Here is a 26512-nt window from a genome sequence, read left to right on the forward strand (position 1 = left end):
ACCCACAACCCTGGCGTTGCAAACACCATGCTCTACGAACTGAGCCGGCCATTCCCTCCACTACCCTAGGCGACGCTGGTCCAATTGTGCGCCGCCCCATGGGTCTCCCGGTCGCGGCCGGCTACGACAGAGCCTGGATTCAAACCAGGATCTCCAGTCCCCCAGGACTGTGTTGTGTTACCTGCTTGACAATAGTATTGATGTCCCCCAGGAGAGCAGCAGCAGGTTGCACGTTGTTCCCCATCTCCTCAGCACACAGATCAACCTTGACATTGACCTTGACATAAATAACGTATGTGGAACGTTACTACAACATACCAGCAACGACACGACAGGAAGAGCGCCGTGCGTGACACATGTAACAGCAGCTGGAGGAGTGGCCAAACCTCAAGCTAAACACAACAGAAATAACCAGGCAGCACCACATAATGCTAAGGCTGACACACACACGTTCCCTTTTATAAACCGGGTGACTCGAGCCCTGAATGCTGATTGGCTGAAAGCTGTGGTATATCTGACCGTATAACATGGGTCACGTTGAGGGAGGAGGTCAGAGACCTGGCCGTGTGGTGCCAGGATAACAACCTCTCCCTCAACGTGACCAAGACAAAGGAGATGATTGTGGACTACAGGAAAAAAAAGAGGACTGAGCACGCCCCCATTCTCATCGACGGGGCTGTAGTGGAACAGGTTGAGAGCTTCAAGTTCCTTGGTGTCCACATCACCAACGAACTATCATGGTCCAAACACACCAAGACAGTCGTGAAGAGGGCACGACAAAGCCTATTCCCCCTCAGGAGATTGAAAAGATTTGGCATGGGTCCTCAGATCCTCAAAAAATTATACAGCTGCACCATCGAGAGCATCCTGACTGGTTGCATCACCGCCTGGTATGGCAACTGCTTGGCCTCCGACCGCAAGGCACTACAGAGGGTAGTGCGTACGGCCCAGTACATCACTGGGGCCAAGTTTCCTGCCATCCAGGACCTCTATACCAGGCGGTGTCAGAGGAAGGCCCTCAAAATTGTCAAAGACTCCAGCCACCCTAGTCATAGACTGTTCTCTCTGCTACCGCACGGCAAGCGGTACCGGAGTGCCAAGTCTAGGTCCAAAAGACTTCTCAACAGCTTCTACCCCCAAGCCTTAAGACTCCTGAACAGCTAATCATGGCTACCCGGACTATTTGCACTGCCCCCCCACCCCATCCTTTTACGCTGCTGCTACTCTGTTAATTATTTATGCATAGTCACTTTAACTCTACCCACATGTACATATTACTTCAACTACCTCAACTAGCCGGTGCCCCCGCACATTGACTCTGCACCGGTACCCCCCTGTATATATAGCCTCCCTACTCTTCTTTTATTTTACTTCTGCTCTTTTTTTCTCAACACTTTTTTTGTTGTTGTTTTATTTTTACTTTTTTGTTAAAAATAAATGCACTGTTGGTTAAGGGCTGTAAGTAAGCATTTCACTGTAATGTCTGCACCTGTTGTATTTCCGCGCATGTGGCCAATAAAATTTGATTTGATTTGATTTGAAATGTATTTTGACTGTTCGAATTACGTTGGTAACCAGTTTATAATAGCAATAAGGCACCTCTGGGGTTTGTGGTATAGGGCCAATATACCACGGCTAAGGGCTGTATCGAGGCACTCCGCGTTGCATCGTGCTTAAGAACAGCCCCTAGACGTGGTATATTGGCCATATACCACACCCCCTCGGGCCTTATTGCTTAAATATAGATGTACTGTACAGCACTAAGACAGCCATGACATTATTTGGAGAGACCACAAAGACTTATAGAGAAGCTATATAATTGATAGACTAAATCCAATAGACTGAGTCAAATACCTTTATACCTGGTTACAATGAAATGTAGTTCACTATGAAATGACCTGTGACTAGGGTTGCAAAATTACAGTTACTTTCCCAAAATTCCCAGAAATCCCTGTTGGAAGATTCCAGAAATCAGAACGGAATAAGAAGAAAATCCGAAAAAAAGAAGGAAAAAAAAGAAACCCTACTGGTGACCTTTTACCTAGCTGGATGACCTTTACTTGGGTGTCAAACCTGGGGGGAAGGCCAAAGTGCAGGATCCAGTTGAGTCTGGCACCAAGTAGGACCACAACATCAGACTGGAGCAGAGCTCTGCAGTCCCCACCAAGACCATAGAACCAGGAGGATAGGAAGAGGAGGAGGAGGAGGAAGAGAGGAGGAGGAGGATAGGAAGAGAGGAGGAGGAGGATAGGAAGAGAGGAGGAGGAGAGCAGGGACAAAACAAAATGTAATGAAAAGAGGCTAGTTATAGGAGTAGTGTAGTTGTTTGATTGACACCAGTTTACATTGACATGACCTGGCCAGGAGAGACTAGTTATAGATAGGGATTTCAGGAGTTTCGTGGTCCGTTCAAATGGTCAGGGAAATTATTGGTCCTACTTATACAGTCAATGGTCTGTACATGAATATGATGCCAGCTGAGAGAAGGAGAGGCTGACCTGGAGCGGGCAGCAGCAACACAGTTGGGGTGATCGTCAGGCAGCACCCCTTTACCCATGGGGGTGGGCAGGAAGGGCAGGTCACACCCCTCCACCAGCTCCTTCAGAGCCCCCTCTGCTCTTCCATGGGCTGCACCTGCAGAGGGACACAGACAGAGGGCACTGCCACACGGATTTCAACAGACTGGCCTTCACAACTGGGATGCATTCAGCTGAGCAAAACGTTGTGCAACGTTCAGATAGAAATATAGCATGTAGAACGAACGTGCCTCTCGGACAGGTAGAATGAGAAATCATGTCAACAACATTTGTCGACTGAACGTGGCCCTATTTTCGACTGAACCGTGGTACATTTACATTTTAGTCATTTAGCTGACGCTCTTATCCAGAGCGACTTACATGAGCAATTAGGGTTAAGTGCCTTACTCAAGGGCACATCAACATATTTTTCACCTAGTCGGCTCGGGGATTAGAACCAGCGACCTTTCGGTTACTGGCACAACGCTCTTAACCACTAAGCTACTTGCCGCCCCGGCTGTGGTACAGTGCTATATGTGTTACAGTGCGTCTCACCTGGCTATTGATCTCTCCTGGACAGACGCACGTAACATAACTGGAAGTAGCGTCTGTCAACAGACTGGGATGTGACAACTTTGTTCCGGTACGCTGATTTTTCACCACTAATCATTTGGACAAATCCCGATTTCGCAGGTACTCGCATCTTTTCAATTTCAGAAGGGGAGGGGACATTTGGCCCATAAACTTGCCTGAAACTTGCAGAGAGTTTCCGTTTAGGGGGGTGGAAACTTCGCAAGTGGCGTTAGTATCTTTCTCTTAACATCTCCCCAGACCTTAACCAAGTATCTGACGCAATTATGCAACATTTTAGTTCTGTTTCCCCCAGATTATCTGGCTATTAAAAAAGCAATGCCTACATTTGCCAATGATGAGTAAAGGCCGTTTGGCTCCTTTCAGGACCGCCAGTGCTTCTGTGATCGCCATATGGTCAGCCATACTCACAGGAGGAGGTGGACTACAGGGCACCTCTCTGACAAAGGAAATAATAAATAATAGGTCAAACATTAAACATGTTACCTAGCAACTGTATTGCATATGTAAATACATCATGAAGGTCTATCGAGGCTTATTGCTATTCTCTGATGAGAATATTTTGATATAGTGCTATATTTTCTAAGTAATTTAATTTCTGGTTCACTTCAGACGTTAAAAGGTATAACAAAATAAAATAAAAATGACTACGGTGATGTGAATTCAGAGGTATACATATTCAACAGTAACGCATTAGTATACATTTTAAATGGATGAAAGACAGTGATGGCCACTAACCTGGCTCTGCTCCTGTCCAATTTAGCATTGACCATGTCCCCAGATATGTCTACGTATACAGCACCTGGACGTCCATACATGCTAGTGCGTGCTGCCTTAGACAGACCAAACACCCTTCCATTCAGATCAATTAAGGCTGTGCTGTGCTCTTATGAAGCAGTTAAGGTACCTTGCTAAGCTGGAAAATTAGAGGTCAGAAAACAGACAATTGCAGGTGATACCAAATGATATGAAGAGGACTACACAGAGGGAGTCAGAGTAGACTGTATACCTTCTCTACCACTGAGGAGATCATATCCAGACTGCTAGACCTAGCAGAGAACTTACTGTACAATCTGCATGCCTCCACCTGACAGAGAAAGAGGACCACAAATAACAAATGATTTCCTCTTTCAGCAATTAAACTGCTAGGGCCAGTTTCCCAGACAGATATTCTCTATTGAGTTTGCTTTTTAGGTCATGACTAGGCTTAATCTGTGTCCCGGGATACCATCCCCTAATGTTCAATAGTCAGAAATGTCATGGTTGAATCGGTACCTGTGGAAACTCTTGAAACGCCCCAGTGGTCTCTTGGTTTTGATCAGAGGAGCCTCCAATAACAATCACAGGCCTACAGAGAGAGAGGTATCACACAATGACATCAACTGACAAGCTGAGATAGTTTGGAGTCCTCAGATCATTTTTTGCAGTGTGCGGATAGCATCCCTTCTTTTGAAAGGCCACTGAACATGAGTAGTAGGGTCTTCTGTTTGTGGAGTTCTAGCATACCAGCAGTTCATGTTAGCATTGGCCATTGCACCAAGTGAATGGATGAGTCCCGGTCCAGACACAACCAGACATGCACCTGGACTGGAGAGGAACAGACAGACAGAGGGAAAGACAGGAAGACAGGCAGACAGACACACAAAGGGTCAGACAGACAGGCAGACATAATTAGCAATGCAAAAAAGCTATGAAACTGACCCTCACACACTACACGCTCCTGTAGTCTATGTAAGGGTAGTTAATATCACATGATTTGGGGAGAGCTGGTTTAGTAATAAAAAGGTGGCTTAGGGCTTGTTCATTGCGCATTCCCACATACTTGATTCCTGAGGCTTGAGCTGCCATAGCTACTTCAATGACTGGAACACCAACTATTCCAAACATATATTCTACATTCTGTAGAGAGATACATGTAGATACAGTATATTTACATTTTTTAAAACATTTTTAGTCATTTAGCAGACGCTCTTATCCAGAGCGACTTACAGTTAGTGAGTGCATACATTTTCATTCTGAATTGTATATGAATTGTTACAATGTAGTTTAGATTTTCTTTGCATTGACACACACATTGGCATGCATCAACAAGGGTGTTAACACAGAGCTGCCAACTCTCACGCTTTCGCCGTGTGACACACGTTTTTGCCTGTTTTCACACGCACTCACGCCACACATCCAATTTCTCAAGCAAAAAAAATCGGCAGAGACTCGTTCGTTCCTTTTTTCAAACTCCCCGACGGTAGATGGCGCTGATGAGCGCCAATGAACCATATGTGCTGCACCCCGAAGTTAGCGACAGAAGAAGAGATACCATTGCCGTGAAAGTCAACATAAGATGAGCAGGTCACTACCTTTTTTTTTTTTTTGTCATTTAGCAGACGCTCTTATCCAGAGCGACTTACAGGAGCAATTAGGGTTAAGTGCCTTGCTCAAGGGCACATCGACAGATTTTTCACCTAGTCGGCTCGGGGATTAGAACCAGCAACCTTTCGGTTACTGGCACAACGCTCTTACCCACTAAGCTACCTGCCGCCCTGAAGAAGTCTGATAAGAAGCTGAGCTGAGACTAGGTATGTAACAATGAAATGTCGTCCAATTGAATACTCACTCTCTTAAACTTTAAATCTTGAAATAAAATATTTGTTTGTGCGTGTGAACATGATTTAGTGTGGTGAATGTAAACTCAGCTGATTTCGAACAGGTAAGATGTATTCCAAAGAATTTAACATAAATACAGGAAATGTGTGCAATAGAAGTAGGTATGTTTTTGTAACTGAGAGTAGAGTTATTAAACCAACATGACCATTTTAATTGTTTAAGGTTTCAAAGATGTCCCGTAAGAGACCTTTGCCAGGACAAAAGCGAAACCTTTTATTTTATTTAAAGAACCAGCCAAGTGAGAAAAGACAGACAAACACACTGACAGAACAGCCAGAACGATTGATAGAAACGACAGGACAACAGACAGAGGAGCAACACAAAGGACAGAGAGAGCAGGAGACAGGACAGACTGACAAACAAGCAGAGGAGCAACAGACAGGACAGATTGACGCACATGCAGAGGAGCAACAGACAGGACAAATAGAACAACCAACAGGGCAGATGGAAGAAGACACAGAGGGACAGAAAGAAGAGACCCCCCCAATCCAACAGCAGGGCCAGAAGAGTCGTGCTCTGGCTGGAGCAGCAACATATAGATCCATTTTCAAAAATGAGTGGACCTCTTCATGGCCATTTATTACCAGAGGGAGCCTCAACATGCACTACTGGTGTGCAGTCTGCCGTATTGAAAACTCATGTTGCCACCAGGGTGTGACAGATGTAGTGCGCCATATAAAAAGCAAAAGGCCACCAAGATAAGCAACGAGCTCTCCTGTCCACAGCCACAATATCCCAATATGCAATGGCCGTTCCATCTGTTGGGGGTATGTCTGCACAAGAGGTTAAGGTATGATATGTGTAATGATTCTGTCAAGGTTCAATCAAGAGTTTTGTGTTCTAGTTGATCACGGTAAAGTCATGGTTGATAGTTTTGACTAATTTGTGGTTTGTATTTCAGTGTAGTACAGTCCAGTTTTCTTAATTTGAGATCTTAGTTGCTGAATGTGTTTTTTACCTGTGCCCTATTATCGCAGGCGTCTATTTTAAATAAACTATGGTATTTTGGGAGGATTAATAATTTTTTATTTCTTACAGACAAGAAGGGCTGAGGTCAAAATGACAGCTGGGTTGGTAGTTCACAACGTCCCCCTAGCCTTTGTGGACCACCTGGGGCCTCTCCTAAAATAATGTTTCGGAGATTCGAAGACAGCGCAGGAGTACAGGTGTGCCAGGACTAAGTCATCCTGCATTACCAATGAAGCACTCGCACCATATTTCACACAGGAGCTTGTGAAGGAGATGAAAAAAGCCCCGTATACCCTTGTTACGGATGGGTCGAATGACACTGGTATTTCACAAACTATTTGAGATTTTTCTCATCTGCAAAACATGTGCTTTGTGTATTTTTAAACATCTAATAACATGAACATCTGTATGATTCTAACTTGTCATTATAGGAGTGGAAAAGATGAACCCGCTTACTGTCCGGGTCTTCATGGGCAGCAAAGTTGTCCACCAGTTCTTAAATATGTGCACAACAAGTGGGAGGAGATGTGGGCCAGCAAGTGAGATCTTCACCAAAATTAACTCCACCATAGAGGAGCATGGCATCCCTTGGGAGAACTGCATTGGTCTCTCAGTTTACAATGCAGCTGTGAACATTGGACCACGTAATCCCATTGCCTCTAGGGTGCTCCAGAAGCATCCCAACACCTATATTCATGGTTATCCTTGTCATGTGGCACATAACACCGCCAAAGCTGCAGGAGTGGGATTTTTTAAAGATGTTTTAAAGTGAGTTAAGGCCTGATTTATCTTTACATGTAACTTTTTATTTGTATCCTAATTACGTGCATTGACTGAATGCGTTACGATTGATTTATGCATTGCAGGTGTCCGGTTTTGATTTTGAGGATATGGTAGTGGACATCGGTTACTGGTTCAAGGGTAGCTCAAATCGGAAAGGATACCTGTCAGGTATGCATGTTTGATACTATTAAGTGTAATACTGAAATGCTGAGCTGTAGAAAATATATGATATGGATTTAATGTCTAAAACAGAGTTTTGTGAGCTCCATGAAGCGGAGTACATGGAGGTCCTCCTGCATATCTCGGTCCGTTGGCTAAGCCTTGAACGTTGTGTGACCAGGATCCTGAGGCTGTATGAACCTCTGGCCAGCTACTACAAATCTGCTAGTATGGTCATCAATTTTCAATTTCATTATGCAGCAACTACATGGATTGTTAGTCACATACTTGTATTAATGACAACCTCTTGTTTTGTGTTATTTATTGATTGATTCAAGATGAAAATCAGGCCAGGTTCAAGAGACTTGTGCAGACATTCACTGTCCCCATGACAGAAGTGTACCTGCTGTTCTTCCAAGCCACCGTACCAACTTTCACTTCTTTCAACTTGCTGCTTCAGAGAGAGCAGTCATCAATATTTTTGTTACATGATGAGGTGGGATTGGATTTTGCAGTTTTTTTCCATTCTGTGTTTCTTGCTGATATCTGCAGGGGTCCTCTAAAACAGGTTTCACCTACTATTTTTGTAAATGTCTGTTATAGATGGTGAAATTCGTACGCAAGCTATGTTCCAAGTTTATGGTTCCAGCAGCTCTGCAGTGCCATGAGGAGCCTTGTGAAATTGCCTTTGAAGAAAAGGCAAACCATTTACCAGGTTAGTATTTGACTATTATTATGATCAAACACTGTGATATGTGATATTTAGCCTTGTACATTATACCGATATGCTGTATTGGGTTCACAACCAGGGCTAAAATTAACAGATTACTCGACGAGGGTGACATCACACCACAGCAGGTGGATTCATTCCATGAAGCTGTGTTGTGTTTCCTGACAAGTGCTGTGGACTATGCACTTAAGAAGCTGCCACTGGAAGAGCTTCATGGAAAAAAATCAAGGTATGTTTTTCCATTGTGTTTTGGTGCATTTTCCATAGGTGACAGGAGCCAAAGAATTCGAGAGGCTTGCTGCCGTCGCCAAGCTTGTCCTGGTGTTGCCCCATGCAAACGCAGATGCTGAGAGGGTGTTTTCAGTTGTGGGACTGAACAAAACCAAGAGAAGAAACAGCCTAGCATTGGATGGCACCCTGTCCTCAATAATGACCATAAAGATGGCCAATCTGGAGCCCTGCTTCAAATGGGAGCCCCCCTCCGATATCATCAAGGCCTCCAAGAAGGCCACAGGCCAGTATAACCATGCCGACAGATCATAGACAAGAGGCCCATTTGAGATGAGCCAGGTCTGCGCAGAATCGATTACCAGCGATCACCGCCCAATGCATGCTGGTTAGATTTGTGTCCGACTTGATCCCGACTTTCTCTGACGTCATGCACACGCGGGCAACGATAACCTCATGAGATCAAGGCAGCCGCAGTTCTGAGATGCAGGCAGTGCAATTGCTTTTCACCGACTGCAGGACCCAGGCGGACCCAGGACAAAAACTCACTATGTTAACATATGCTATTCCACATAAACATCTAAATGTTTTTCTACAACAATATGAATAGTTAGCTATACCAGTGCAATGACCTATGGCACACTTTCACAACTCGTAGTGCTACATTCTCACTGCCAAGGACATGATCAGCGACTAATATATTCTTAGCAACACGGTTACACAGTATAACACTGTTTTATATAAATTGCACACACTTCACCTGAGCTTTTAGTGCCTCTGCAATGAGCTGAGCCCCAGTCACATCTTCCATTATTATTGTCGAGAAATCTGTTCAAAGTGCAAACGCGGTTAGCAATGCTTTCTTGGACTTGTTGTTCAGTAGCTTATAAATCGTGTTTAGATCTCTTGCAAATCATTAGTTTTTGTCTGCTTTCCAGCATGCATTACATGAGTAGCTTTTTCTTCTTCAGTGGGGTTTATAGACAGTTGGCATCCAACGTTATGGTGCATTACTGCCCCCTATTGTACAGAAGTGTGGACATGAGCCGTGCAATAGCAGTCATGAATATTTAATAAACTAGTAGCATTTTTCTTTTTTTATTGCAAGAAATACATAATAAGCCCTCATTATGTGTTTATAACTGCACTTAACTTAACACTTAACTCAATTAAGTCATTATGAGTGTATGACAGTATGAAAAAAAATAAAAATTATGCACTCACTAACTGTAAGTCGCTCTGGATAAGAGCTTCTGCTAAATGACTAAAATGTAAAATGTAAATGACTTGAGTGTATGCATTATAGATATAGGCTTTTTTTTTTTTTTTTTTTTTTTTGTCATTTAGCAGACGCTCTTATCCAGAGCGACTTACAGTTAGTGAATAAATATATATATGTATATATTTTTTTTTACTGGCCCCCCGTGGGAAACGAACCCACTCCCCTGGCGTTGCAAACGCCATGCTCTATCAACTGAGCTACATCCCTGCCGGCCATTCCCTCCCCTACCCTGGACGATGCTGGGCCAATTGTGCGCCGCCCATGAGTCTCCCGGTCGCGGCCGGCTGCGACAGAGCCTGGATTCATAGAAAGTGTTACAAATGTTCTCCTGTCATCTTATAGGAGATCCATTCATGGATTTAGTTATGGCTTGAGAATGTGACTGGTCTACGGAGTTCTCCTTTATGTCTGTCTTTGTATGTGACAACAACTTTTCTGTATTATGTGTATTTCCACAATCAATAATCATAAACGGTACTTCACTATGAATACTTTTGACTATGTGATTTGAAGTACTTTACCGTTATCTTGCACATACATGAAGACTACTATAGACAGAAATCAATGCAGTAATGTTTTATTAAATAAAGGCTCTGATTAAAATATAATATTAATAAAATCAGGCATTTGGCTAATTCTTCTTCCCAGAAGCTCCTCTGAATGGTTTGGAGATGGCTCTGGAGAGAGCGTGTAACACCCTGACTATGAGTGGGCGTTTACGGGACTGGGACTCCTGGGGAGCAGGGGCCGGTGTGGTTGTCAGGTCCTCCTTGGGAGGGGAAGTGGATGGAACCTCTGGAACCTCACACTCAGCATCTGTCATAAGAACATTTCATAATCAGAAAATGAATGTGTGTGTTTGTGTCTGTCCGTCTGCCTGCCTGTCCGTCTGCCTGCCTGTCCGTCTGCCTGCCTGCCTGTCTGTCTGTCTGCCTGCCCGTCCGTCTGCCTGTCCGTCTGTCTGCCTGTCTGCCTGTCTGTCTGTCTGCCTGCCTGTCCGTCTGCCTGCCTGTCCGTCTGCCTGTCTGTCTGTCTGACTGTCTGTCTGTCTGTCTGTCTGTCTGTCTGCCTGCCTGCCTGCCTGTCTGTCTGTCTGTCTGCCTGCCTGTCCGTCTGCCTGTCTGTCCGTCGGTCTGCCTGTATCTGTTGTCACTGTTTTAACAAGCTTGTCATAGGGTGATACATCAATATGACATTATCGATGCTTATCACTTACCCTGTGAAATATGAGTCTCTCTGAGACGTTTGGTAGGCAGTGCATCCTGTTTAGGGTGGCTCTTCGGTTCCCCTTTTGTCTTGAACAGCTGTTGACAAAACACATCAGGACAACTGAGCCTGTGTAAAATACAGAGTGTGCATCCCAAAATGCACCCTATTCGCTACGCAAGGCACTACTTTTGAAAAGGGCCCATAGAGCGCTGGTAAAAAGTAGTGCACTATATAGGGAATAGGGTGCCATTCGGGACATAGCCATTGACTCTCTCCCATGTGTATTAGGATTGCATTACAGCGTCCTCACTCAACCTCCTAAAGACAATGACAACAGTTTTGTTCTAATGCTGAGAGACAATAGGGGTGTAGTGAATCTGTAGGGTAAATTTCAGCCCTGCCTTACAGAGGTAATCTCAAAACACAGAGCACCCTACCTTAATCATGATCTTTGGAAACTTATGCATTTTCGGTAGGAAACGCCACTTCCTGTTCTTCTTAGTCTCTTCCCCTCTGGCAGAGGGAAGGCGGGCCATGCCGTCAGCCTTTACATCAGCCGGGCTAAGGCTCCTGGCAGGGAATTCCTCAGTAGCATTAAGGTCAGCTACAACACCATGAGTGATGTCACTTGTGGCATTGCTGGTGTCTGAGTGAGAAGAGCACGCTAGTGTGACCGACCTGTGTACAATAACTGGGAGAAGAGGACGCAGCCATTGAAGTCAGTCACTGCATCCCAAATGGCATTCTCTTCACTTTATAGTGCACTACTTTTGACCAGGACCCATAGGGTCTGGTCAAAAGTAGTGCACTAAATATGGAAGAAGGTGCCATTTTGGACACAACCAGTGAATTTTACATCATAAAACGCAATGTATTGAGCATCATGTTACAATTAAGTCCTATGCAGATGAAAAGAGGTACTTTCACTTACCATCCTCCATTGTAGACTTGGACACATAAGTCAGGCTGTCCATCACCACGTCTGTCATCAACTTGATGACCTGATCCAAAACCATTTCAGCTGATGGTGGCAAAGGCCTTCCCATACACTGCCCCAGGAGTCTCCTAACAGAAGTCTGGGCAAAGTTGTAAATGAGCTCTGAGGCATCGTCCTTTGACAGCTTCCTCAGGGCTGGTTTAGGCAGCGCTGGTTGAGAGAGGCTTCTGTGGCCAACCATGGATTGAAGCTGACGGTTTATGGTTATCTCCTGAATGAGACCATGGACCTTTGCGATCAGGTTGCCAGATGCACCTTGAAGGGCTTCAACTGACAGGAGCCTATCCAGATGTTCTTCTGCTGAAGTCATCTCTGGGTCGTCCGTCTTCAATGTGTCCATTATAGTTTTCACTATGATATTGGTGTCAGATATGTTTATTTCTTGTTGGCTCACAAGCATTGACCGTGAACCTGTCTCGTCCATTGCGATTGAGGTATGGGATTCTGTCCTTGTGATCTCATCGGCAGCGCTCATGTCAGGCAACTGGTCAAGGCTCTCCAGTACAGAGTCTAACATGTTAGTGGCTATCAGACACTCCTCACTTGCAATCTGCCCAACAGATGAACTCTCAGAGTTGGCCAATCTACACTTGATCACATTTAGGATCAAGCTGAGCGTCTTCTTTGCAGTTTTGCTAAAGCCTTCTTGGCTGACTGCCACTGTTACGTCTTTTAGAGCCACAAGAGGTTTGCAACTTTCACTCAATCCACTGCCGTGGAGAGGAGAGGCTCTCTTCAAACTGTTGTTGCTCACAACTGACATACTCCTGGTGGGCAGAGTGACATCCTCACTGCATGTGTCAATTACATGGTGGTCTGTTGAAGAGCCACTCGAAGACAGAAGGGTTTTAGACCTTTTAGCCAAACAGACTTTTGACAAAGGCTTCTCACTTCTCACAGACGGAGGGCGGCTCCTGTCCTCAACAAGAGCAGTGTCAGCGGACTTAGAACGTCTGAGTGTCTCCACAGGGGTGGAGTCCAGCACATATTTGGCTGTGGTGACTGACACTGGTGGAAAAGAGAAAAAGATGTTCAGTCTATCCTTTACTCTGTGGTACATGGTTTGAGCAGCATCCAATAAGTTGTCAAAGACAACTCTGGGTTTGAGCTGGAACTCCAGCTTTTTCTCTCCTAGTGGGAAGGAGTCTGCGTCGTCCACAGTGTACTGGGATACACTTTCAAGGTCTTGCATGATAATATTTACTATATCTTCGGCTGTAGAAACCGCATGGTGTGAGAAGGTGGTGCTAGGCATGCTCTGTAGCAAAGAATGGCTGGCTTTGCTAGCAGCTCTGAGAATGGTCTCATTCACAATGTGTTTGGCCTTAGCTCGGAACTCAGCACTGTGAAAGCTCTGGATAGAAATGTTAGAGGTTCTGCTGGCTGCACTAAGAGATCGCGTGAGTGTGGCAATCTCGGCTGACGTCACATCACTCGAAATGGTGAGGTCCTCCAATTTCGAAATTATCGAGTCCAACTTCTGGTTGAAGTCGAAGGATGAATTTGACGTGCTCTCCCCAACGGAAGCGGAGCAGTTTTCCTTTGAAGTGTCCACCCTCAGCACCGAGATCACCTGTTTGATTACCCCTTTAGTGCAGGTGTCGAGGGTGAGCTGGTAGGCTGAGGCTGAGGACTTAGAAGGGGTCTTACTGTCTGTCTTCTGTACAGGAGACACTGCCAAAGTGGCCTCAGTTACAGGAGATTCCTGCACAGTGGCCTCAGTTACAAGTAGTCCAGTTGCAGAAAGCTCGATTTGCACAGGAGTATTTTTTCCCTCAGTGAGATGGTGGGAGGTGAACAGCTTCCTTAGTTTGTCCAGGGTTTTGGTATAAATCTTCTGGGAACCTGAACTCACTTCCACCCAGAACATTTTGCGACCTGATTTCGTACGCTTGGAGGCCTTATTGACCTCATATACCTCAAGCAGGTCGGAAATAATTCCACCAAAGAGATCAGAGGATGCCTCCTCAATATTCTCTGAGGAAACATGGACAGATAGGATTTCCGACAGTTTCCCACAAGTGTCGGTTTTATCCAGCGCAGCAGTATATGTCACAGCTGCATCCTGAATGACCTGAGTGATGCATTGCTCAGCTTTGACAATATACTCCTCCACTGGTTGACCATGGAGGATGTCAACTTTATCAGCAGGGAGCTCCTTCTGAATACTCACATTCTCCTCTGATGGGCATGGGTTGTTGAAGATAATGCTCTCAGTGACCATCTTAGAGGAGGCGAGAGATGAGTCGAGAAGCAGAGATCTGTATATTGTCGAGGTGGACATCTCTGGGTGCTTTATCACAGCAGCCACCTCCAAAATGGCCGACGGGCCCCGGAGGATGTCAGAGATATCCATGTCCTCAATGGTCTCTACCAGAGACGATAGTAGGTCTCTGGCTGCCAGGTTGGTAGGTCTCTGGTTCTCGAGCTCTGTTTTGATTGCTTGACAGGCAGTTACCAGAGCAACAACAGAGCGAGAACACAACTGCTTCAAGGTGGAGTCAGAAAAAGATGATGACAGATCTGTCATGGACATGGTGGAGAGTTGACTCTCAGAGACAAACGGGCTGAGTTTGACAGACACCTGTCTGACCAAGTCCCCAGCAAGAGCTCTCATATCTATTGCTCCACTAGCTGAGTTGTGGGAGCAGGCACTCTGTGGCCTTGACGGGTTCCTGTTATCCAAAAATCCTGTTATCCAAAAAACCTCAAGTACAAGATCCACAACATCGGATGACACTTCTATCATTCTGTTGTCGGACAGAAATGTACTTGGATGAATGGTGCCTGCATTCACAGTCCAGTCGCAAATGGAGTTGTTGGACTGACTCTGGACTAGTGGAACTAGACAGGTTTCACTTGGACCTTGGCCAAAGAGCTCTGCCATTTTGAGCAGAACTGATCTTAAGACCTTCGACTTGGAAATGTTCAGCAGTGGGTCGTTGTTGGACAGTCTGGTGGATGGTCTGCTAGCCGATCTGTGAACCACTAGGCTTTGTATTTCTGCCGAAATGGCAGTTAGAAAATAGGTCAAGGGGCTGGTCGCTCTCCCCTCATTTCCTCCGTTGGTTTTAGCCTTGATGATGCTATCTATGATGATGACTATGACCTGTCCAGCCAGAGGACCCAAGATGGCCTCAAGCTCCCTCTCTAACTCAAGGGGAGACTTGTGGCCGAGCGCAATATGCTCTATGGCATGGGAATACATCTTAGAAGTCGCCATGCTTAGCATCTCTTGGGCAAACTGTTGACTTGCTGAGATACTTCCAGTCAGCAGAACTAGAGTTCCCTGACTGACACTTCGCATTAGCTCAGCCCATCTGGAGTTGAGAAGGTTTATAACCAACTCGACAATACCCATCATAAACTTGCCGTCCGTTGACATTTTGCTAGGTCTGTATTTCTCCTGTCTACTCCGTTTGGGCGGCGGTACGATGTCGCCCTGCGACTGGCCGCTCTGGACCATGTAGAGTCCTCAGAGATGCCAAACACAGATCTCAGTGGTGCTGAGTGTGGTCTGTGTCTCATCTCTCTATCGCCACCCTCAGGTGAGGAGACATATCGCTCATTGTCCTCACTCAGCAAAGAGGTCAAACACCTGCAGAATGCACAATAGAAATTAATAATACATGGTAACAAAATAAAAAAATATGATCCAAGAATTTGGGACACAAACTCAACCTTGTTATTGTTATTCAAAGGAAGCATTGTGAACCATCTCAAACCACACTCAGTCCAAACATTAACATTTAGAGTAAACTTTTTAGAGTGGTTGTGTAGTATCTAAGTAGTATTTCTCACTAAGTGGATCTGGAATGGATATTTGTACCTATAACAGGAAAGACCTGCAAAAAGAGGAGGGGATAGAGCTAGGTATCTGTGAGAGGAGGGGATAGGGCTAGGTACCTGTGAGAGGAGAGGATAGGGCTAGGTACCTGTGAGAGGAGGGGATAGGGCTAGGTACCTGTGAGAGGCATGGATAGGGCTAGGTACCTGTGAGAGGAGGGGATAGGGGTAGGTACCTGTGAGAGGCATGGATAGGGCTAGGTACCTGTGAGAGGAGGGGAGAGGGGTAGGTACCTGTGAGAGGCATGGATAGGGCTAGGTACCTGTGAGAGGAGGGGAGAGGGGTAGGTACCTGTGAGAGGAGGGGATAGGGCTAGGTACCTGTGAGAGGAGGGGAAAGGCGTGGGAGTGCGTGTGCTGCAGGCGGTTCTGGCGCTGGTGCACCTGCTGGGTCCTCCACTACAGCTGAATCTGACGCTGCGGCCAAGAGAGGTCACCTCTCCTGCCTCATTACTTCCTGATCCAGAAGAGCTTGGCGAATCAGAGAGCTCTATCTGCATGGTGAGGTCAAGGGCGGGAACAACCACAGTGGATGTAGACTCCATCACCCATGCTACAATATCCATGCACTTGGCACTAAACTCATGTCTGCTCATCTGCAATGTTAAAAGACCATCCAGAGTTAGTTTGTTAAAGGGGCTGCACTGATATAAAACTTAGAACCATTTACTCAAGCTAGTCAATTAAAGCAGTGGTTCAGGATTAAAGGTCCTGCAGGATTTCCACAAATGAATGTTTGGTCCATTTTACCAACATTAACTACTTTAGAGGTGACTATAACTCACCCCGGCACGCATATTCTCACTCAGCAGATTCCAATGGCTGAAAAGTAAATAAATGCAAGTACACAATGAACTACATGACATTACCTCTATTATCTTAGACTACGTTATGGATGGACATGACCTCTATTATTTTAGATTACGTTATGGATGGACATTACCTCTATTATTTTAGATTACGTTATGGATGGACATTACCTCTATTATTTTAGATTACGTTATGGATGGACATTACCTCTATTATCTTAGATTACGTTATGGATGGACATTACCTCTATTATCTTAGACTACGTTATGGATGGACATTACCTCTATTATTTTAGATTACGTTATGGATGGACATTACCTCTATTATTTTAGATTACGTTATGGATGGACATTACCTCTATTATCTTTGATTACGTTATGGATGGACATTACCTCTATTATCTTAGACTACGTTAAGGATGGACCTCTATGGAACTAGGCCACACCCAGACATCCCTGATTGGTTATTTGGTCCGTTGAGTCCTTTGTATTGGCCCGAGACTATGGGAGACTCTCAATCTCCTCACCTCCTTCTCAAAACCCATTGGATGAGAAGGTCAGAAGGGCGGGACCTCTGGCTTTCTCATCCAATGGGTTTTGAGAAGAGAGGACACGAGGAGTATGCAATTGAGATAGGGAACATATCTAGGGGATGCATGGGGAAGCCAAAGAGCAACTTACTCGTCCTTCATGTCCTGCACAAAGGTGTGTAGGTCTGGGTAGCTTCTCTTTCCCCTGCTGAGGGTGAGACTGGTCTGGGAAGTTTCATCCTTGTGTGTCACGGTAGTGAAGGTCACCACTGCAGCCTGATGGCGACAACAGAAAGCAGAGTTAGGCTGGAATTCAATTTTGCGTCATTAAAACACAAAATATCTCAATGAAATGTCATCCATGTAATAGAAAAATACATCATACCTCCTGTGACTGAGATGGGATGGCAACAGCCTCGTCCAACTCACTCTCTCCTTCAACCTCCTGTGACTGAGATGGGATGGCAACAGCCTCGTCCAAATCACTCTCTCCTTCAACCTCCTGCGACTGAGATGGGATGGCAACAGCCTCGTCCAACTCACTCTCTCCTTCAACCTCCTGCGACTGAGATGGGATGGCAACAGCCTCGTCCAACTCACTCTCTCCTTCAACCTCCTGCGACTGAGATGGGATGGCAACAGCCTCGTCCAACTCACTCTCTCCTTCAACCTCCTGCGACTGAGATGGGATGGCAACAGCCTCGTCCAAATCACTCTCTCCTTCAACCTCCTGCGACCGAGATGGGATGGCAACAGCCTCGTCCAACTCACTCTCTCCTTCAACCTCCTGCGACCGAGATGGGATGGCAACAGCCTCGTCCAACTCACTCTTTCCCTCAACCTCCTGCGACTGAGATGGGATGGCAACAGCCTCGTCCAACTCACTCTCTCCTTCAACCTCCTGCGACTGAGATGGGATGGCAACAGCCTCGTCCAACTCACTCTCTCCTTCAACCTCCTGCGACTGAGATGGGATGGCAACAGCCTCGTCCATCTCACTCTCTCCTTCAACCTCCTGCGACTCAGATGGGATGGCAACAGCCTCGTCCAACTCACTCTCTCCTTCAACCTCCTGCGACTGAGATGGGATGGCAACAGCCTCGTCCAACTCACTCTCTTCTTCAACCTCCTGTGACTGAGTTGGGGTATCTGTGTCTAGAACAGCCTCGTCCAACTTGGTCAGTCTCTCAGCCTCTCTGTGATCTTTATGGGATCTAGATAGAGAAAAGGAATATCTCTTAGGTCACTGCCATAATGTGAGTGTGAGGATGTGTAATTATAGAATTAGAATCACAGAATTAGAATGAATCATTCTAGAATTAGAATAGAATCACTCAAATTCTATGGCTCCAATACTCTTGAGATGACTCGGCCTATCCAGAGCCAAATATTTAGAGAATTCTGCCAACTTTTAAAAGGACTCCATGTTAGCGCCTTGGAGCCTTTCATTTATCCTTTCATTATAAGTAAATTCTAATTATAGATGTTCAGTTACATAGCATTGTTTAAAATGTCAACATTGCCCATGGGGAGCCAGCTGTCATATGGATATCTACTGTGTCATGTAATGTATACATAAACTCAGCAAAAAAAGAAAACGTCCCTTTTTCAGGATCTTTCAAAGATAATTCGTAAAAATCCAAATATCTTCACAGATCTTCATTGTAAAGGGTTTAAACACTGTTTCCCATGCTAGTCCCCTGTAGCTCAGTTGGTAGAGCATGGCGCTTGCAACGCCAGGGTTGTGGGTTTGTTTCCCACGGGGGGCCAGTATGAAAATGTATGCACTCACTAACTGTAAGTCGCTCTGGATAAGAGTGTCTGCTAAATGACTAAAATGTAAAATGTTGTTCAATGAACCATAAACACTTAATGAACATGCACCTGTGCAACGGTCATTAAGACACTAACAGCTTACAGACGGTAGTTATGAAAACTTAGGACCCTAAAGAGGCCTTTCTACTGACTCTGAAAAACACCAAAAGAAAAATGCCCAGGGTCCCTGCTCATCTGCGTGAACGTGCCTTAGGCATGCTGCAAGGAGGCATGAGGACTGCAGATGTGGCCAGGGCAATAAATTGCAATGTCCGTACTGTGAGACGCCTAAGACAGAGCTACAGGGAGACAGGACGGACAGCTGATCATCCTCGCAGTGGCAGACCACGTGTAACAACATCGGCACAGGATCGGAACATCCTGCGGGACAGGTACAGGATGGAAACAACAACTGCCCGAGTTACACCAGGAACGCACAATCCCTCCATCAGTGCTCAGACTGTCCGTAATAGGCTGAGAGAGGCTGGACTGAGGGCTTGTAGGCCTGTTGTAAGGCAAGTCCTCACCAGACATCACCGGCAACACCGTCGCCTATGGGCACAAACACACCGTCGCTCGACCAGACAGGACTGGCAAAAAAGTGCTCTTCACTGACGAGTCGCGGTTTTGTCTCACCAGGGGTGATGGTCGGATTCGTGTTTATCGTCGAAGGAATGAGCGATACACCAAGGCCTGTACTCTGGAGCGGGATCGATTTGGAGGTGGATGGTCCGTCATGGTCTTGGGCGGTGTGTCACAGCATCATCGGACTACGCTTGTTGTCATTGCAGGAAATTTCAACGCTGTGCGTTACAGGGAAGACATCCTCCTCCCTCATGTGGTACCCTTCCTGCAGGCTCATCCTGACATGACCCTCCAGCATGACAATGCCACCAGCCATACTGCTCGTTCTGTGCGTGATTTCCTGCAAGACAGGAATGTCAGTGTTCTGCCATGAAGAGCCTGGATCTGTTGGATCGGAGGGTGAGGGCTAGGATTTAGCCATTCCCCCCAGAAATGTCTGGGAACTTGCAGGTGCCTTGGTGGACGAGGGGGTAACATCTCAGTTTATGTCTCAGTTGTTGAATCTTGTTATGTTCATACAAATATTTACATTACATTTTTACATTTTAGTCATTTAGCAGACGCTCTTATCCAGAACGACTTACAGTTAGTGAGTGCATACATTCTTTTATTTGTTTATTTTATTTTAATTCTTTTTTTATATATATATATTTTTTTTTTTCATACTGCCCCCCCGTGGGTATCGAACCCACAACCCTGGCGTTGCAAACGCCATGCTCTACCAACTGAGCTACATCCCTGCCGGCCATTCCCTCCCCTACCCTGGACGACGCTGTGCCAATTGTGCGCCGCCCCATGGGTCTCCCGGTCGCGGCCGGCTACGACAGAGCCTGGATTCGAACCAGGATCTCTAGTGGCACAGCTAGCACTGCGATGCAGTGCCTTAGAACACTGCGCCACTCAGGAGATGCGTTATTTACACGTTAAGTTTGCTGAAAATAAACGCAGTTGACAGTGAGAGGACGTTTCTTTTTTTGCTGAGTTTATATCTCAATGTCCCAACTCTCTAAATACATGGCTCTGGGCCTACCTCTCCATAGGCGGTGACCTTTGACCTACTACTGAATCTGTATCTGTAGGCCTATGTGATCCTGTAACCAGTCACAAATGTGTCATTAGTGTAAATCACTTACCTGACTTCCTTCATAACATCAGCTTCATTGATGGGGTCATCCAGGTCTATGAGGGTGAGGTCATTTCCATTGACCTCTGACCTCTGAAAGACAGCACAAAGTCATGTTTAGATGTCACCTACTGTGTCGCCTTTTGCCGTGTTCAAAACAACTGGGAAATCTCTGACTTCCGACTTCAGTGCGTTCAAGACAACTGGGAAATAGGAAAAAAAAACAAGCTCCGACTGGGAAAAATCGTTTTGAACAGTCATCCAACTCGGAATTCCAAGTCGGAAGCAGCGCGGCTTGGCGGGTCATGTTTTGGAGGACGCCTGACTCAACCTTCACCTCTCCCGAGCCCGCTGGGGAGTTGCAGCGATGAGACAAGATCGTAACAAGATCGTAACTACCAATTGGATATCACGAAAAATTGGGGAGAAAAAGGGGATAAAATTACCACCACAAAATGTAAAAAGGAATTCCAAGTCGGAAACTCTGGCATCTTTCTAGAGCTCCGACTTTCCGACCTGAAGATCACGGACGTCATGATTTGACCTAGTTATTTTTTTCGAGTTCCCAGTTGCCTTGAGAGCACCATTAACCCAACTCTCATTGTCACATCATAATGCATCATATTCAGAGAAATAGAATCACCAGAACATCATATCAGGTGTGCAGTTCAGTTTACCAGTCAAATTGCCAAGGTCAGAGGCTCTATCCTTTCTAGTGATTCTATTTCTATGGTCACATAATAATGCATCATATCTATGCTTGTGTCCGAAATAGCACCCTAGTTCCAATATAGTGCACTTCTTTTGGCTGGAGCCCTATAGAGTCCCACAGTATGAGTCATAATACCCATAAAACCTAGTGGTCTGGCAGCCTCTGGAACTGCCGTTCTGCAGCCAACAAGGCAGAGTTAATCTCAGCCTATGCTACCCTCCAGTCCCTCGACTTCTTGGCGCTGACGGAAACATGGATTACCACAGAAAACACTGCTACTCCTACTGCTCTTTCCTCGTCTAACCATGTGTTCTCGCATACCCCGAGAGCATCTGGTCGGCGCGGCGGTGGCACAGGAATCCTCATCTCTCCAAAGTGGACATTCTCTCTTTTTCCCCTGACCCATCTGTCTATCTCCTCATTTGAATTCCATGCTGTCACATCACTAGCCCATTCAAGCTTAACATCCTTGTCATTTATCGCCCTCCAGGTTCCCTTGGAGAGTTCATCAATGAGCTTGACGCCTTGATAAGTTCCTTTCCTGAGGATGGCTCACCCCTCACAGTTCTGGGTGACTTTAACCTCCCTACGTCTCTGCCTTTGACTCATTTCTCTCTGCCTCCTTCTTTCCACTCCTTTCCTCTTTTGACCTCACCCTCTCACCGTCCCCCCCTACTCACAAGGCAGGCAATACGCTTGACCTCATCTTTACTAGATGCTGTTCTTCTACTAATCTCACTGCAACTCCCCTCCAAGTCTCCGACCACTACTTTGTATCCTTTTCTCTCTCGCTCTCCTCCAACACTACTCACTCTGCCCCTACTCAGATGGTAATGTGCCATCACAACCTTCGCTCTCTCTCTCCCGCTACTCTCTCCTCTTCCATCCTATCATCTCTTCCCTCTGCTAAATCATTCTCCCTCCGATCTCCTGATTCTGCCTCCTCAACCCTCCTCTCCTCCCTTTCTGCATCTTTTGACTCTCTATGTCCCCTATCCTCCCGGCCGGCTCGGTCCTCCCCTCCTGCTCCGTGGCTTGACGACTCATTGCGAGCTCACAGAAGAGGGCTCCGGGAAGCCGAGCGGAAATGGAGGAAAACTAGACTCCCTGCGGACCTGTCATCTTTTCACTCCCTCCTCTCTACATTCTCTTCCTCTGTTTCCGCTGCTAAAGCCACTTTCTACCACTCTAAATTTCAAGCCTATGCCTCTAACCCTAGGAAGCTCTTTGCCACCTTCTCCTCCCTGCTGAATCCTCCTCCCCCACCCTCCTCCCTCTCTGTGGATGACTTCGTCAACCATTTTGAAAAGAAGGTTGACGACATCCGATCCTCATTTATTAAGTGAAATGACACCGCTGGTCCTGCTCACACTGCCCTACCCTATGCTTTGACTTTTTTCTCCCCTCTCTCTCCAGATGAAATCTTGCGACTTGTGACGGCCGGCCGCCCAACAACCTGCCTGCTTGACCCTATCCCGTCCTCTCTTCTCCAGACCATTTCCGGAGACCTTCTCCCTTACCTCACCTCACCTCACCTCCCACATCAACTCATCCTTGACCGCTGGCCATGTCCCTTCCGTCTTCAAGAGAGCGAGAGTTGCACCCCTCCTCAAAAAACCTACACTCGATCCCTCCGATGTCAACAACTACAGACAAGTAAGTATCCCTTCTTTCTTTTCTCTCCAAATCTCTTGAGCGTGCCGTCTCTAGCCAACTCTCCTGCTATCACTCTCAGAATGACCTTCTTGATCCAAACCAGTCAGGTTTCAAGACTGGTCATTCAACTGAGACTGCTCTTCTCTGTGTCATGGAGGCTCTCCGCACTGCTAAAGCTAACTCTCTCTCCTCTGCTCTTATCCTTCTAGACCTATCCGCTGCCTTTGATATTGTGAACCATCAGATCCTCCTCTCCACCCTCTCCGAGTTGGGCATCTCCGGCGCTGCTCACTCTTGGATTGCGTCCTACCTGACAGGTCGCTCCTACCAGGTAGCGTGGCGAGAATCTGTCTCCGCACCATGTGCTCTCACCACTGGTGTCCCCCAGGGCTCAGTTCTAGGCCCTCTCCTATTCTCTCTATACACCAAGTCACTTGGCTCTGTCATATCCTCACATGGTCTCTCCTATCATTGCTACGCAGACGACACACAATTAATTTTCTCCTTTCCCCCTTCTGATAACCAGGTGGCGAATCGCATCTCTGCATGTCTGGCAGACATATCAGTGTGGATGTCGGATCACCACCTCAAGCTGAACCTCTGCAAGACGGAGCTGCTCTTCATCCCTGGGAAGGACTGCCCGTTCCATGATCTCGCCATCACGGTTGACAACTCCATTGTGTCCTCCTCCCAGAGTGCAAAGAGCCTTGGCGTGACCCTGGACAACACCCTGTCATTCTCTGCTAACATCAAAACGGTGACCCGATCCTGCAGGTTCATGCTCTACAACATTTGCAGAGTACGACTCTACCTTACACAGAAAGCGGCACAGTTCCTAATCCAGGCACATGTCATCTCCCGTCTGGATTACTGCAACTCGCTGTTGGCTGGGCTCCCTGCCTGTGCCATTAAACCCCTACAACTTATCCAGAACGCCGCAGCCCGTCTGGTGTTCGACCTTCCCAAGTTCTCTCATGTCACCCCGCTCAGTTGAGGCTCGCATCTACTACAAGACCATGGTGCTTGCCTACGGAGCTGTGAGAGGAACGGCACCTCCTTACCTTCAGGCTCTGGCACCCCAATGGTGGAACAAGCTCCCCCACGACGCCAGGACAGCGGAGTCACTGACCACCTTCCGGAGACACTTGAAACCCTACCTCTTTAAGGAATACCTGGAATAGTATGAAGTAATCCTTCTACCCCCCCCCTCCCCCCCATAAAAAAAAAGAAGAAAAATAAGTGGTTGTCCCACTGGCTATCATAAGTTGAATACACCAATTGTTGAATGCACCATTGTAAGTCGCTCTGGATAAGAGCGTCTGCTAAATGATATAAATGTAAAATGTAAATATACTGATAAAAGTCAACTTGTCCGAGAGAGATTTACATGGTTACAAAAACGTCACGCCAGGGTAAGCCTACACGAAATACAGCCCTTATTTTATGTGTTTCTAAAATCGGCTATGGGAAAAATGAATGGTGGAAAAACGATTGGAACCATGTCCCTGTTTGACCGCTAGGTTTTTTGGGTATTATCACACCTCCACTGTGGGACTCTATAGAGGGGTTGGTTGTTAAGCAACAAAACTGGCATGCAACTATGGGGCAAAATAGACAGGGTTTGACTTAGACTGTTGACAACATGTAAACTATATTTAGTCTCTAAATGTTTAATGCAAACATAAATACATTTGAACAATGAACTCGTCTCAAATACATTGTTACAGTTGTTGTTGGTTAGCTAGGTAGCGAATTTGAGTCATTGCATAGACATGATATCAGTCAAAACACCTCAAAACAAGACATGGTATCAATAACACCATACAACAAGCTGAAACATGCCACAGAGCTACGATTCCCCACATGGCAGCTTGTTGTTAGCTGAGGTTCAGAATCATAACAAGATACACGACTTCGGGCCATCGATGCGCGGGCATCGTTTTCGTGACGTCAGCCAACCCTTCTATGGCTCCTGGTCAAAAGTAGTACACTAGCCTACATAGGGAATAGGGTGCCATTTTGGACGAAATTATGAAGGTGCTGTCATAACCTTTGACCCCCATTTGACCCTACTGTACCTTTAGCCAACTCTCATGACTCCCCGGCCATAGACTTTCTAGTTTGATATTACAGCATGAATAGCACATTATTTCATTTGTTAAACAATATTTAATCCACAGTAATTAATATAATTGAAGATTTAAAAATAAATAACATGCCTACCTTGAACTCTTTATTCTCCATCTCCTTGCAAAATCAGCACATTTCCTTGCCAAAATGAACGCGCATCCAGAGCGAAAACAAACGCAATCCTCCAGCACTAGGGAGGTTTAGACTGAACTGCTCCAGCGGTTTTTCATCAGTTTCAACGTTTATCAGTGATGACGTAACAATGACCTGTACAGATTTGACGCACTTTCGATCTCGTGCTGATGCAACACTCTGTGTTGTTGAAAGCTCATGTATGGAAATCCTGCGAGTTGTAAACAAATTTAGGCTATTGTTGCCCTTAAAACTGTAATGTTGAGGACGCCATGAAAAATAAAATACATAACCCACACCGTTAGGCCAAGGTACATGCAATATTCATCACTTTGCCAATAGACTTCTTGTTCCTTGTTGTATGTAGCCTTTCTTTTGGGATTAGCACCACTGTCACCTAGAAATTGATACTGCGGTTGTCACATAAAACAGATAACCCATAGTTCATTATTAAATAACATAACTCATTTCTTTATTTTATTACTCATAAAATATACAGCAATCTTCAGATACTGAAAGAATTCATGGGAGTTTCGATTCAGTCACTATTTCATATGTACATGCTAGTTTCATCCTTTTAAAGAAAAAAAGGACACGAAAAAACCTGTGAACCTCCTGATCCTGATTTGACGAACATAGCATATGTATTGTACATATTTCCAGTTAAAATTATTTTAAAAAAGAGACAAAAACGGGGGTTTGAACAAGCAATCACATAAAAGGTTTGAGTGGTTTCATTTTTTTGAAGAAGTTAAGCAAGCAAAACCTGTCAAAATACATTGATTATAAGACCAAGACAAATAATATATATATATTTTTTTCAACAGAAGAAAATCTAAATGCTGCTGTCCTACCATTGGTTTACAGTGTTTCTCCTCTCCAAGGGAGGCATGTTTGTGACGTTCTGGCTCCGGGACTCTTAGTTGTGAGCCAGGGTTGTCATTTTCTTTTGGGTGTATTTCGATGTGGGATCTGGTTGTTTCATTTCTATGTTTGGGTTTTATGTTGATTAGTCATATGACTCCCAATCGGAGGTAACGAGTATCAGC

The 26512-nt window shown here is 45.7% G+C and overlaps 1 protein-coding gene and 1 long non-coding RNA gene across 2 annotated transcripts; both read right to left on the bottom strand.

The window, feature by feature from the left end:
- Nucleotides 1–139: 139 nt before the first annotated feature.
- LOC311125499 (2-hydroxyacyl-CoA lyase 1-like) lies at nucleotides 140–12144 on the bottom strand (the record flags this gene model as incomplete). Its single annotated transcript, XM_084199543.1, has 10 exons — nucleotides 140–265; nucleotides 2046–2151; nucleotides 2499–2634; nucleotides 3434–3546; nucleotides 3846–3940; nucleotides 4117–4194; nucleotides 4383–4455; nucleotides 4614–4689; nucleotides 11136–11223; nucleotides 12130–12144. The coding sequence occupies 10 exons, from the start codon at nucleotides 12142–12144 to the stop codon at nucleotides 140–142; spliced, it is 906 nt and encodes a 301-aa protein (XP_084055669.1).
- A 6347-nt stretch (nucleotides 12145–18491) lies between these two features.
- Nucleotides 18492–25506, bottom strand: LOC311125504. The gene is made up of 3 exons (XR_014612881.1): nucleotides 25425–25506; nucleotides 20844–20926; nucleotides 18492–18524 (listed from the first exon to the last, which is right to left on the bottom strand). It is a non-coding gene; the product is annotated as an uncharacterized lncRNA (long non-coding RNA).
- Between the last annotated feature and the right edge of the window lie 1006 nt (nucleotides 25507–26512).

This window comes from Coregonus lavaretus (assembly GCF_964263955.1).
Source record: "Coregonus lavaretus genome assembly, contig: HAP1_SCAFFOLD_367, whole genome shotgun sequence".
Lineage (NCBI taxonomy): Eukaryota > Metazoa > Chordata > Actinopteri > Salmoniformes > Salmonidae > Coregonus > Coregonus lavaretus.